This window comes from Trichomycterus rosablanca, chromosome 14 (genome assembly GCF_030014385.1).
Source record: "Trichomycterus rosablanca isolate fTriRos1 chromosome 14, fTriRos1.hap1, whole genome shotgun sequence".
Lineage (NCBI taxonomy): Eukaryota > Metazoa > Chordata > Actinopteri > Siluriformes > Trichomycteridae > Trichomycterus > Trichomycterus rosablanca.
Window position 1 is genome coordinate 34,996,222 of NC_086001.1, and position 14,972 is coordinate 35,011,193.

At 39.1% G+C, this 14,972-nt stretch overlaps 2 protein-coding genes, 1 non-coding gene and 1 pseudogene across 3 annotated transcripts in view; 3 read left to right on the forward strand and 1 right to left on the reverse strand.

Moving 5' to 3' along the window:
• The window catches only part of LOC134326575 (zinc finger protein 665-like), a gene marked incomplete at both ends in the record, with an annotated part of 64,045 nt that extends 53,138 nt beyond the window's left edge, over window positions 1-10,907 (forward strand). Inside the window, 1 exon segment of the mRNA XM_063008743.1 lies at window positions 10,057-10,907. Coding sequence (XP_062864813.1) covers window positions 10,057-10,907 — 851 coding nt within the window.
• LOC134326576 (chromo domain-containing protein cec-1-like) lies at window positions 4,729-5,477 on the forward strand. Its single transcript, XM_063008744.1, has 2 exons — window positions 4,729-4,859; window positions 5,054-5,477. Exons 1-2 carry the CDS (start codon window positions 4,831-4,833, stop codon window positions 5,406-5,408), a joined length of 384 nt encoding a protein of 127 aa, XP_062864814.1. The 5' UTR covers window positions 4,729-4,830; the 3' UTR covers window positions 5,409-5,477.
• An 890-nt stretch (window positions 10,908-11,797) lies between the features above and the next one.
• Window positions 11,798-11,873, reverse strand: trnai-gau (transfer RNA isoleucine (anticodon GAU)). The gene has a single exon. It is a non-coding gene; the product is annotated as a tRNA-Ile (tRNA).
• A 1,617-nt stretch (window positions 11,874-13,490) lies between these two features.
• LOC134327176 (5S ribosomal RNA) lies at window positions 13,491-13,599 on the forward strand (annotated as a pseudogene).
• The last annotated feature ends 1,373 nt before the right edge of the window (window positions 13,600-14,972 follow it).

A 14,972-nucleotide genomic window follows, 5' to 3' on the forward strand; every position in this document is an offset into this window, starting at 1 on the left:
GAATGAGGAAATGTAATAAAAGTAAATACAAGTTTGTGCTTTAGGAAGAGAAACCGGTGCGTCTCTTGTGTCATGAGGCTGTGTCTGTGGTAAAGGAGGACAATAGAAATGTAGATATACATTATAAATATATTGTATAAATTTGACAAATGAGTTAGCCACACCTGCACTAGAAGATGGTGGGATAATTAAACGTAAATATGAGTATTTCTTTTTACAAAGGAGTTTAGCTACCACTAATTTGGTCTATAGATAAACACAAACAACAAAGACTCATGATGACAGAACAATGCAACACTGTTCAGTCCACAGCCCTCCATTCACACCTTCTCATGTACATTCTGGTGGAGGACGGTTCATATTTGCTAAGTGGAAATCATCTAAAGACTAGAATTTTGGAGTGTAGACCTAGAAGTGTTAAAGTAAGAGGCTATTCATTTTTGAAAACTTAGCATTCATAATATGAAGAATTTTTGCAAACACCATAAAGACCAAGGTAAAATTCTTCCACTTGAAAGTAAAAGTTGTTCTGTGTTTAATAAAGTAGATTAAACTTGAATAAAGAATAAAAACAGATTCAGATCTGAGGTTGGTACATTACACCACATTACATTTACTGATTAATGATCATATTCATACCATCATGTACATTTGATAATTGAAGTAGAACAGTTCTAGTGTATATTAGTAAAAAAAGAAAACTGTTACACCGGCAGTGGCTGCTCCTCCTCACCACGAGAGGTCACTGTCTCCTGAGTTCTAATGCAGCCACTTCCTGTTTGGTGGCCATCTTGGTATGGGTATATATACCCCACATTTACTAACACAGCTCGCGAAGTCATGTTCGGTATTTTCCTGCATTTCTGAGCGTTGTTCTAGTACTGGATTTTCGTGTATGACCGCCGTTTATTGGATTCCTGATTGTGAGTAATTTCTTGAGCCCTTTGGATTTGTTTACTGATTATTTGGATTACCCGTGTATGACCCTGGACTGTTTATTGGATTTCGACTGTGTGTTTGCTAATATTAAACCTGCACCTGATTCTACTACTGTCTATGAGTGATTCGTGACAGAAGACTTCGCCTTGACTATGGAATCAGCAGGTTTGGATGAACGCCTGACTCGTCAAGAACAAAGAATGGAGGAGATTTCAAGACTCTTGCAGGAGATACTGCTGAGAACAGCTCCTCCACTACCCGATCGCAATGAACCTGAACAGCCTACAATCGCACAAGGTTCAGTGAGTACCTTACCTACCCCGGCGGGGAGTTCTCCTGTTCATATTGCCCTTCCTGAAAGGTATGATGGGTCAATGGAGTTGTGCAAGTGTTTTTTAATGCAGTGTAGCATTTACATTGAACACCATCCGGAACAATTTCGTGGTGAAACAGACAAAATTCACTTTGTCATATCACTACTTACCGGGAAGGCTAAGGAGTGGGCTACGGCATTATGGACACAGGGTAGCGATATATTACAATCGGAAGCTCTGTTTTATTCCGTATTTAAGGAAGTGTTTGATCATCCGCAAGCGGGACGTGATATCGGGGCCCGGCTCTGTGATGTCAAACAGGGAAGAAGAATGGCATCGGAGTATGCTTTGGAGTTTCGAACTATCGCTGCAGGGAGTGGTTGGAACGAACCGGCATTGCTAACCATGTTTAAAAAGGGTCTTAAACCGGAACTGCAGGCAGAAATGGCTATTAGAGGTGCCTCCATGAACCTAGATAATTATATTCGTCACACCATTACTTTGGATAATCTGCTATGCGACAGTCGGCAGGCCAGGAGGATTACTGAATCCGTCAAGTCAACAGAGAGCTTGGACCTGGAATCGGAACCCATGGAGTTGGGAAGAGCTCACATCTCTGAAGAGGAAAGACAGAGAAGGTTCCGAGAACGACGGTGTTTATACTGTGGAAGAACAGGTCATATACGCACCTCCTGTCCTAGTCGTCCAGGTGCAGCTAAAGTATTGGAGGTAGGGTTCCTGCTTCAACCAGATATTAACGTCAAGTGTATGAACATAAAGGTTCAATTACTTTGGGGTTCAGAGTCTACCTTTGTTTCAGCGCTCATCGACTCGGGAGCCGCCGGGAACTTCATAGACCGAGCTCTCGTTGAGAAACTACAGATCCCTCTGACTAGGACCGCCTCTCCGATGGTATTGAAGGCTGTGGATGGGAGAACCTTAGGAAGGAACTCCATCACAGAGCACACGATTGAACTTACTATGAAGATTGGATCGCTTCACAAGGAAAGTATTTCCTTCTTTGTTATTACTGCTCCCAATCATGACATTATTTTGGGATTCCCCTGGCTCGTGCGGCATCAACCCCATATCACATGGCGAAAGAATGAAATAGAGAAATGGGGAGAACAGTGTTTGAAATCTTGTATAACATTACCCATTAGAGCTACTTTAGTGGAAAGCCCTAATATGGTGGGACTGGAAAGGGTTCCAGATTGCTATAAGCACCTGGGAGAGGTTTTTTCTAAGAAAGGTGCAAGTGAGCTACCTCCCCATAGACCTGAGGACTGTGCTATAGAACTATTGCCAGGCAGCACACCCCCTCGGAATAGGATTTATCCTCTTTCCCGAACAGAGACTGAGGCACTAGAAAATTATGTGGAGGAAGCTCTTAAATTGGGATACATTCGCCCTTCCACCTCTCCGGCTGCAGCCAGCTTCTTTTTTGTAGAAAAGAAGGATGGTGGACTGCGTCCATGCATTGACTACAGAGGATTAAATGACATTTCTGTAAAATACAAGTATCCTCTGCCTTTAGTCCCAGCAGCATTGGAACAACTTCGGGGAGCAACAGTTTTCACCAAGCTGGACTTGAGGAGTGCCTACAATCTCATCCGAATCAGAAAGGGTGATGAATGGAAAACTGCATTCATAACCACCAGGGGGCACTATGAGTACACAGTAATGCCGTATGGGATGGCTATAGCGCCCTCTGTGTTCCAAGCATTCATTAATGATGTACTATGAGACATGATTGACCGATGGGTCATCGTGTACATTGATGACATTTTAGTTTACTCCAGAACTATGGATGAACACAGAGATCATGTTAAGAAGGTTTTAGCTCGCCTTTTAGAAAACAAGTTATTTGTGAAGGGGGAAAAATGTGAATTTCATTTATCTTCTGTCTCCTTTTTAGGTTATATTGTTGATAGAGAAGGAGTACACATGGATAAAGGAAAGGTGAAGGCTGTAGTACAATGGCCCAGACCGAATACCATAAAGGAGCTACAAAGATTTCTGGGGTTCGCCAATTTTTATAGGCGATTTATTCGGAGTTTTAGCATGGAAGCAGCCCCACTAACTTCCTTGTTAAAGGGGAAGAAGAAAAAATTAGAATGGACCGAGAAAGCCGAACAAGCTTTCCATTCTATAAAGAATCGGTTTGTAGTAGCTCCCATTCTCAAGCATCCCAACCCAGAACATCCGTTCGTAGTAGAAGTGGATGCTTCAGACTCTGGAGTTGGAGCCATATTGTCTCAGCGAACTGGTTCACCTTCGAAACTTTATCCATGTGCCTTCTTCTCGAGGAAGTTGAGTAAGGCCGAACAGAATTATGATGTGGGAAATAGAGAGCTTCTTGCTATGAAACTCGCTTTTGAAGAGTGGCGTCACTGGTTAGAGGGGGCAAAACACCCTTTCCTGGTTTTAACAGATCACAAGAATCTTGAGTATCTAAAGACAGCTAAGAGACTTAACACCAGACAAGCTAGATGGGCTCTTTTCTTTACTCGATTTGATTTTACTGTTTCTTATCGCCCAGGTTCAAAGAACGGGAAGGCAGATGCTTTGTCTCGACTGTGGGAGGTTGAACGAGAGGAGGTTCCACCATTTCCCATAATTAAACCAGAGTGTTTTATTAGACCCATAATGTGGGAATTAATGGATAAAATACACCAAGGACAGGAAAATGATCCTTCTCCAACGACTTGTCCACCAGATCGTGAGTTTGTGCCAGGTATATTACGTCAAGAGTTAATAGAACAAATTCATAGTACACCAAGTTCAGGTCATCCAGGGATCAGCAGAACCCTAGAATTAGTAAGGAACAGGTTCTGGTGGAAAGAGATGGAGAAGGACGTCCAAGAGTTTGTTAAGGCATGTCCTGTGTGTGCTCAGTCTAAAACATCCAGACAGCTACCGGCTGGACTGTTGGAACCACTCCCCATTCCTAATCGTCCCTGGTCTCATCTGGGTGTGGATTTCATAACCGATCTACCCAATTCCCAAGACAACACAGTAATTTTAGTCATGGTTGATCGGTTCTCTAAAGCTTGTAGACTGATCCCTATGAGAAAATTACCTTCTGCCCTAGAAACAGCAGAAGCTCTGTTCAGCAATGTTTTCAGATTTTATGGGATTCCAGAAGACATTGTTTCTGATCGGGGACCTCAATTCACGTCCCAGGTATGGAAAGAATTTTGTAAGATGCTAAATATCAATGTCAGCCTTACTTCTGGATACCATCCACAAAGTAATGGACAAACAGAACGGTTAAATGCAGAAATAGGTAGGTTTCTGAGATCTTACTGTTCACGGTCACAGCAGGATTGGGCTAGATTTTTACCTTGGGTGGAGTATGCACAGAATTCACTGCGAAGTTCATCAACGGGTATAACTCCATTCCAATGTGTTTTAGGTTATCAACCTCCACTCTTTCCCTGGTCAGGAGACCCTTCAACGGTCCCAGCAGTGGACGAATGGATGAGGAGGAGTGAACAGACTTGGGAGGAGGCACACGTAAGGCTCCAAAGGGCGATTCGTAGACAAAAGGTACAGGCAGACCGTCATAGACGGGATGTGCCATCATTCAGACCAGGACAGAAGGTATGGCTGTCCACGAGAGATCTAAAATTCAAATTACCTTGTAAAAAACTAAACCCTAAATTTGTGGGGCCTTTTAAAATAATGAGAAGAATTACCCCAGTGTCATATAGATTGGAATTACCTACCTCTTACCGCATCGCCCCAACATTTCATGTATCCCTACTAAAACCAGTATATTCTTCCTCCTCCCACAGACAGCCGGTGGTAACAGAACCCCCCCCTCCGCTTGACGTAGACGGTTCCCCCGCATACAGTGTAAACCAGTTATTGGATTCAAGACGCCGTGCGGGTAGATTGTTCTACCTGGTAGACTGGGAGGGTTATGGACCAGAGGAACAATCTTGGGTTCCAGCCAGTGATATCCTAGACCCCGCACTCATAGAAGACTTTCACAGGGACTTTCCAGATCGACCAGCCCCTAGGCCCAGAGGACGCCCCAGGATAATAAGGTTACCGGCGTCGGGAGCCGCCCGTCAGGAGGGGGGTTATGTTACACCGGCAGTGGCTGCTCCTCCTCACCACGAGAGGTCACTGTCTCCTGAGTTCTAATGCAGCCACTTCCTGTTTGGTGGCCATCTTGGTATGGGTATATATACCCCACATTTACTAACACAGCTCGCGAAGTCATGTTCGGTATTTTCCTGCATTTCTGAGCGTTGTTCTAGTACTGGATTTTCGTGTATGACCGCCGTTTATTGGATTCCTGATTGTGAGTAATTTCTTGAGCCCTTTGGATTTGTTTACTGATTATTTGGATTACCCGTGTATGACCCTGGACTGTTTATTGGATTTCGACTGTGTGTTTGCTAATATTAAACCTGCACCTGATTCTACTACTGTCTATGAGTGATTCGTGACAAAAACTATAAGAGAAAAAATTACACATAGCTTTTTCTGTACATGCAGTAGTGGAGTATCATTTTATTTTCTCCTCTGAATGTATGTGCTGGTGTTTTTCAAGACGACTTCAGTCTTCTTAAAAAAACGAGTTTCTGTGTGACCGTACTGGTGTCTATTAAAAATGCTGCTTCCAGTAAAACTTCATCCGCACTATAAGCAGCAATATGGGTCATCCTTTTATGTGAATGCGCTGGTGTAATGTACTTAAAGGATATTCCTTTTAATAAAGTTCTTTTCAGACAGTGAATGGTGATACGACCTCTCTCCTGTGTGAATGCGCTGGTGTTGTTGGAGAACATAATGTGCAATAAAATACTTCCCACACACTTAACAGTGATGTAGTTTCTCTATGTGAATATGCTGATGCCGTTTTAGACTATTTTCATGAGCAAAGATCTTTCCACACACTGAGCAGTAATACGGTTTCTCTCCTGTGTGAACACGCTGGTGTACTTTAAGGGCACTACTTTGAGTAAAACTTTTTCCACACTCAGTGCAGTTATATGGTTTCTCTCCTGTGTGAATACGCTGGTGTTTTTGAAGGTTACCATGTTCAGCAAAACTCTTTCCACACTCTGAGCAGTGATACGGCTTCTCTCCTGTGTGAATGCGCTGGTGTAGTTTAAGGGCACTACTTTGAGTAAAACTCTTTCCACACTCAGTGCAGTTATACGGTCTCTTTCCTGTGTGAATGCGCTGGTGGTTTTGAAGGGTACCATGTTGAGCAAAACTCTTGCCACACTCTGAGCAGTGATATGGCTTCTCTCCTGTATGAATGCGCTGGTGTTGTTGGAGATTACTCTGCGTAGTAAAACTCTTCCCACACTCTGAGCAGTGATGAAAGTTCTTCATGTTTATGCTTTGATAAGACTGTAGAAACTGTTTCCTTGGAAAGCAACAGAAACAAAGAAACAAGTCGATTAATTAGAATTACTTTTACTACATTAATACCACAATAATATTAAACTCTTCACCTAGTAATAAAAACATTAAATTCACTTCACGTCTAAGTGAGAATCTGAATTCAAAGAACATCAGGATAAAATACTTATAAATACTGCAGATATTAATAATTAAATAACTATAAATAACTTGATATAAATAAAGATATAAGAGATCTGACTTTCTCAACATCAGTCCTGCACCAAGCAAATCTAATCCAGTTCATGACAGGACTAATAATTAGCTCACAAGTGTAAATCTTTGGTGTGCTGGGAGTAAAAAAGGCTTCATAAATCACCACAATTCTGAGCATAAAGCTATTTTAAACAGTCTGAATATATTAACCTGATAATATTAAATAACATCATAAAATAAAAATAACAACAAATGCAACATAAATGTAAAAGAAACAAACAAGAAAACCCTTTACCTTCCTTTTAGAATCCTGGCAGCTACTTTAACAAAGCTGGTGTCTCCAGCAGGTCGTTTCTAATGAAGAACGTGCAGAAGATCCTTCTTACCAAGTGACTCAGCTACAAGTCTAGAGTTTAGTCCTTAAATAGAGCTGAGGACAAAGACCCAAGACCAGTTAAAACTCTGCATTGGTCAATCATCAGCCAACCATTCACACCTTCTTGTGTGAAGTACTAGCTCATTATCTATGGAACGTGTGCAAATGAACTAGATGGAGCCACAAAGCATGATGGGTGAAGTCTAACTACACCTATTTATCTCAGCAGAGAAGTTATTTACATTTAATCCTAAACACAAACAAGGAATTGAAAGGCTATTCTGTAAAGTGAAATGACATGAACTTAGATAAAGCTTTTATGATAAGAATCTAAGTCATGTAAAATGCTGTATGTATATTTGTGTGAATTAGTTTCTACTGTATATGAGGAACAATAAGAAAACTATAAGAGGAAACACCCACCTATAGATTTATCTGTATTTATGGTGTAGAAATATGTGAACTGTTGGATTTACTGAAGCACTTTCTACATTCTGAGCAGTGATACGAGCTCACTGAGGAAACATAAAGATTAATAAAGGGAAGGAAACAAAACCTGAAAATAAGAGCTTTACCTTCCGTTCAAATCCTGTTTAAACTGCTGAGAATGAGAGCAGTTCATAACTACAGGAATACAGACTGTACTTGTACTCGGTCTGTTTACCTCCAGCAGCCACTGGAACCAACGCCAAACAATTCAACTCTACCCAGGGATGCCAAGTCCAGCACAAATATCCAGCTCAAAGTCTGTCTAAACCCGCCGTTCACATGCTAAAACTAGCAGACCTTGTTCATAGTTATGTGAGCGCAAATCCTCAACCACGACTGAATTTTTAAACAAGCCCAATTTAGCGGGAAAATCGTGAGAGTTTCCAGGTTCAACAAAATTATCAAGCCTAATGTCTGGTCTAAAATCAACCCTGCAGCTAAAACTAGCCCAGAATCCAGGGTGTCACAGATATTGGTGAAATGGCAAATGAACGATCAGTGTACTACATTTTACTTCATTTTACTTCATTTTACATTCCGAATAATATTTTTTGTGATGTATTTTGTTTACATTGGTATTACAGCTAGTAATATTTTATTATTAAACTATGTCATTTTATTGAATTTTTTGTAATCGTTTTAGATCTCATAAAAGAACATCTAATAATAACACTTTAAATAGTAAAAGCTCTGAATTTCACTTCTACTTTTTTCTGTTCTTTCCTCTCCAATCTTCATTATTAACTAATGAATTATGAATAGAATTTCAGGTTACATGAAGAACTATTTTAAATTAGGCAGATGCTATCTGCACCCTGGTGTAAACAGCAAAGTGTACAGTTTGCACCCTGGTGTAAATGCTATTTAAACCCAGGTTCATTTACACCATGTTTTACGGTAGAGATCACATGGTCTATGCTAAAAGTTTTGCACATCTAAACCCTGTTTTATGATACACTTAAACTTTATAATAAAGGCCTTTTAAACGGTCACATTTCTAGAATGTATTTTTAACCTACATTTTGTGTACTATCATTATAAAGTGGAATTGTTCTGTGGAAACAGGAGAATTCCTTTTAGTAACAATAACAATTCATGTAATCAAGATTATTCCATTTAATAACAATCTAAATTAAAACGGAAATGAGCTTAGATTATGTTTTAGTTGGCTTTAAATTTAAAGTAAAATCATAATGTCCAGTTATTACCAAACCTTTTATTTTAAAGCCTGAATTTCTATCCTAAATAGTTCCGCCAGACTCTTTTACCGTAATGTTTAGTATAAACACATCTTCACAAACAATGTGGGAGCTGATTTGACTGAGCATTTTGAAGTGGAGGCTTGACCACAGTAGTAAATCAAACAGTTCACAGACACACAAGTGCACAATAAATATTTCTACACCATAAATACAGATAAATCTATAGGTGGGTGTTTCCTCTTATACAGTAGAAACTATTTCACACATTAAATTTAGGATTAAATGTAAATAACTTTTCTGCTGAGATAAATAGGTGTAGTTTGACTTCACCCATCATGATTTGTGGCTCCATCTAGTTCATTTGCACACGTTCCATAGATAATGAGCTAGTACTTCACACAAGAAGGTGTGAATAGTTGTCTGATGATTGACCAATGCAGAGTTTTTAACTGGTCTTGGGTCTTTGTCCTCAGCTCTATTTAAGGACTAAACTCTAGACTTGTAGCTGAGTCACTTGGTAAGAAGGATCTTCTGCACGTTCTTCATTAGAAACGACCTGCTGGAGACACCAGCTTTGTTAAAGTGGCTGCCAGGATTCTAACAGGAAGGTAAAGGGTTTTCTTGTTTGTTTCTTTTACATTTATGTTGCATTTGTTGTTGTTTTTATTTTATTATGTTATTTAATATTATCAGGTTAATATATTCAGACTGTTTAAAATAGCTTTATGCTCATAATTGTGGTGATTTATGAAGCCTTTTTTACTCCCAGCACACCAAAGATTTACACTTGTGAGCTAATTATTAGTCCTGTCATGAACTGGATTAGATTTGCTTGGTGCAGGACTGATGTTGAGAAAGTCAGATCTCTTATATCTTTATTTATATCAAGTTATTTATAGTTATTTAAATATTAATATCTGCAGTATTTATAAGTATTTTATCCTGATGTTCTTTGAATTCAGATTCTCACTTAGATGTGAAGTGAATTTAATGTTTTTATTACTAGGTGATGAGTTTAATATTATTGTGGTATTAATGTAGTAAAAGTAATTCTAATGAATCGACTTGTTTCTTTGTTTCTGTTGCTTTCCAACGAAACAGTTTCTACAGTCTTATCAAAGCATAAACATGAAGAACTTTCATCACTGCTCAGAGTGTGGGAAGAGTTTTACTACGCAGAGTAATCTCAAACAACACCAGCGCATTCACACAGGAGAGAAGCCATATCACTGCTCAGAGTGTGGGAAGAGTTTTACTACGCAGGGTAATCTCCAACGACACCAGCGCATTCATACAGGAGAGAAGCCATATCACTGCTCAGAGTGTGGGAAGAGTTTTACTATGCAGAGTAATCTCAAACAACACCAGCACATTCACACAGGAGAGAAACCATATCACTGCTTAGAGTGTGTAAAGAATTTTACTATGCAGAGTAATCTCCAACGACACCAGCGTATTCACACAGGAGAGAAGCCATATCACTGCTCAGAGTGTGGAAACAGTTTTTCTTGTCGGAGTACGCTCCAAAAACACCAGCGCATTCACACAGGAGAGAAGCCATTTCAGTGTTCAGAGTGTGAAAAGAGTTTTAGTCAAAGCAGTGACCTTAAAATACACCAGCGTGTTCACACAGGAGAGAAGCCATATCACTGCTTAGAGTGTGGAAAAAGTTTTACTCAATGGAGTACACTCCAACAACACCAGCGTATTCACACAGGAGAGAAGCCGTATTACTGCTCAGAGTGTGGAAAGAGTTTCATTCAAAGTAGTTACCTTAAAGTACACCAGCGTGTTCATACTGGAGAGAAGCCGTATCACTGCTCAGAGTGTGGAAAGAGTTTTGCTCAACATGTTAACCTAAAAAAACACCAGCGTATTCACACAGGAGAGAAACCGTATCACTGCTCTGAGTGTGGAAAGAGTTTTGCTGACCATAGTACCCTTCAAAACCACCAGCGTATTCACACAGGAGAGAAACCACATCACTGCACTGAGTGTGGAAAGAGTTTTACTCAAAGTAGTGCCCTTAAAGTACATCAGCGTATTCACTGTGAGCTGTGAGATTCTTTTTTACCATGGGTCAACTATGTAACTTTACTCCAGCTGAAAGGTTTACATTGCTGTCTTCAGGATTTCCTCTTTAGTGATATTTATTGTTAATAGCTGTTCTGATCTAAAAGATGCTGCTGCCTTTGACCTTTAAAACTGAGAAGTGATTTGTGAGATAATTAAAATGAGTGAAATGTTTATTTTGTACTTTGGTTTTATATTATTTGTACAAACATTTGTTTTATGCAACTTTAAACCTGTAATAAAAGATGAACATTTTAAATGTGTCTTTATTTGCTTTAACTAAGCTAAAGTTTTTAACAGGGAAAAAAATGACAGTTTGTGTAGCAGGGCATATACCCACATACCCGATTCTACACTGACAGCCCTTCAGTTATGGAGCTGCCACACAGAAACGATGGAGAGCTTTACTGTTGTTGAGCAGAACAGATCTTCGTGTAAGATGACTGAGATTCATGTATTTTTCTTTTAAGAATAAATAAAAGCTGATGCTTTTAACCTCATACTTTCCTAATACCTTTATTCTACACTGTCTAAATTTCTTTTAGTCTTCTGCCATGTGCAGTGCAAGAATTCACTAAATTACACAGCAGTTCTCTTTTTATTTACTTATTTATTTTTGCCATTGACAAAATTGATTGTAAGCATTTATAAAGGTCATGCCACGTTCATTAGGTGAAATAAAGCCAGAATTAAAGATGGCAGAAGAACAGGGTGGTATTCTTACTTTCAGTGATTAAATTACTCAGGTTAGAAAGTCCTGATACACAGCACATGCTCACCTGACTCTCAAATATGCTACCTTTAATCATTAAAGAGGGTAATGATCCCCATAAGGGGATTGAACCCGCAACCTTGGCGTTATCAGCACCACGCTCTGACCAACTGAGCTAACCGGCCAGTTCAGCTTTTCAATTTAGATCTTTGTACATAATTCTACGGTCTTCGCTGACTTATCAGGTGGATATTTGTGCTATATTTAGCGAGTTTTCAGACCCTCTAGTGACTTTTTATGGTGTTATTGGAGACTTTGAGGTAAAAGCACATATCGTTCTGCAGTTACTGTCCTCACCGAGCAGCGGGTGCTGCTGTTGTTCTGTTGATTTATTTTACCCAATACCATCAATTTGTCCTACCGAGCATGTGCACATCTGTTTTTGATTGGAACGCCTATAATTCTGTGCTACCTTTGCCTAATTTATTTCTGTTAGCGTTTAGTAATGTGTGGTTTTAGTTTTAATTCCTTTAAAAGTATAAAGTTTATTTATTATTTAAGTTGTTTATCTAATGCTATGTGTTAACCTTACATTAACACATAGCAAGTAAGTACATATGTAAAGGTTGTGTCTAATAAAGTTCATTACTGAGTAAACATGTTGAGCATTTATTATGTTATCTTGTACTTAGCTGTTTGTAAATGTAAAACAATGTTGTTGCTTTTCCCTTGTCAGTTCAGTTCTAATTATTTGTTCCTCACTCCATGTTTTTGTAGCTATAGATAAGATCTGTGTGATCTATAGTTTTCTCACTGGGATCTTATCCAAAAGGGTATGATAAATCACGGAGGTAAAACCTTAGAAGATATTCCTCATAGAGGGTTAGAATATTATTTACTACATGCCTGAGATACATGTAAATATACTACATTTTTACTATATGGCTGAGATACAGATCAATGGATCTATTGAGATGTGCTACCTATAGTTTATAATTATAGCCAGCCAATAGCTACTTTCCTTACTGAGAAGTTGGCAACACTGGCAGTGACCCACAGTATCCTCAGTGCAGGACTATCAGCCAATCACACAAATACCACAGAAATAACCGGGAAAGTAAAAACACAAGTTTAGTAATTAGTGTAAAATAGAGAAACTGTAAACATGAAACATGAAGAACAGTGGAGCCAAAATACAGAAAAGGTTCAGAGCTTTTACTTCATCAGATAGTTTATCAGTTCGTTTAGTCTGCAGTTTGAGTAGAGACTATCGGCCTCGTCTCAAATGACGCCTACTCCCTACTTAGGGCACTACTTAAAATTAACATTATACACCTAAGATTTTTGTTTACGTGAACAATGTCTGAAATTGGACGAGCTTGATTAGTTTGTAATCTGTGTTAAGATGATGAATGAACCTAAACACTTGCTTTTTAAGCTGTTAATTACTTATTTATTTATTTATAAAAATAAAATAAAAGTAAGAGACAGTTAAAGGTTCTTCTGTATAAAGTGTTTTGTGTGGTTTTGTAGGCAGCAGTGAGTGACTTTTCTGGTACATGGTTAAGGAAAGGTTGAATACAGATGATTTGTTGTGGTGTTTTTGTACTAAATGCAGGTGAAAGAGGATCAGCAGCAGCAGCTGAGCGGTGTGTTTGGTTCTCTGTGTGTTTTGTCTCTGTTTCAGGATCTTTTATTTGAAAAGCTGCGTGTAGAACAGAGAAAGTAAAAGACGACACACAGTGGAGTGAAAGGCTGAACGACGGACGTCTATAAGAAGCAGCTTGTTTACATCATCTCTTGCTTACAGCCACACCACCCTGAGAACACCTGATCTCGGAAGCTAAGCAGGGTCGGGCCTGTTTAGTACTTGGATGGGAGACCGCCTGAGAATAGTAGGTGCTGGAAGCTTTTATCCACACACACCCACCTTCACTCCAAACCTCCTGTTACACACTGACCCAGAGGCTTTTTCTTCATCAAAGCTACACAATGAGACAAAGATCAGCTCATACTTTCATTCTTACTACAGTAAAACACATTCAACTGACTTTTAAAGTGAAGTTCAAAATGTTGTACAGACATCGTCACCATCTAGTGGTGCTAGAAATAAATTACAGCTTGTTGCTTTGGTACAGATTTGTGACTTTATTATTATTATTTTATTTTTATAATATATAAAAATTAGAGAGAGTTTATGGCTCTTTTGTCCCAAGTGTTTTTGTAACGTGTTGTAGACCTGTAATGGCAACTGTTTTTGATAATGGCCGAATACAGGTGAAAAAGTGTTATTTGGCAACCCAGCACTGTGTAAATAGGACTCGCTTGTTTGTTAGTTTATGTCCAAAATTGGGTGTGGCTAGTATGGGGATCGAACCCGCGACCTTGGCGTTATTAGCACCCTGCTCTAACCGACTGAGCTAACCTCCAAGGGCAGGTCATACTCACATACCCGATTCTACTAGATGTTAAATGAAGAAACTTGTCAGAAAAGACAGCTCATCAGTCAGACCATTAGAGAGATTTAATTCACTAACATCACGACCAGATTAAGAACTAATTCACACTTTACAAACAAACACAATTCAGAATAAACAACAGAAACAGACACAGACTTACTGTCACTTTTAAACTACTACACAATTACTGAACCCGCTCCATTATGCTTTACACCTCAGTGTATATTATCTGGAAACAGATTCTCTTCATATAGAAATATGCTTTACATTTGCTTGATGGTAATAACTCTTAGTGAAGTCTTAATGAACAATTAAAACATCAATTCAGGTTTTTAGTTTAACTGAGAAAAAATATTAACAGTAGCTAAACTTCCTAAAACCCAGAATCTACACGTACAAATCCTACATTCATTCCACAAAGTTCACAAAATACATGATTTAATGAGTGAAAACTTGATGTTTGGAGCTCCTCTGGTGTGCAGGCTGGTACTGTGTATCAGCACTACTTACTGTGTGCAGGACCTGAGTCGTATCTGCTCCAGTCGCTGGTTGGTGGCATTAAGCTCAGTCAGGAACTTTAAGAAATATATAGTTTAGATAGTTTAGATGTGTATTAAGAAAGTCTGACCATAAGAAATGACTAGACAGTGATGTCTGAAGCAGGACTGAGATCTCTGATCATTAAAATAACATGAAACTGCTGCATTTCTGGTGCAATAACAACCAAATTCAGTTTAGAAGCCGCTTATTTTTACAGATCTTCCTTGTAAGTGTGAAGAATCTCAAATGGTTTTTGTGCTGCCATGCAGCTGGTTGAATGGGGGT

Excerpts from the sequence above, each read along its gene's own strand:
- LOC134326576 (XM_063008744.1), top strand. The coding sequence starts at position 4,831 with ATGTGCCATCATTCAGACCAGGACAGAAG. Across the intron at positions 4,860-5,053 it reads CATTCAGACCAGGACAGAAG|ACAGCCGGTGGTAACAGAAC; the intron begins GTATGGCTGTCC and ends CTCCTCCCACAG.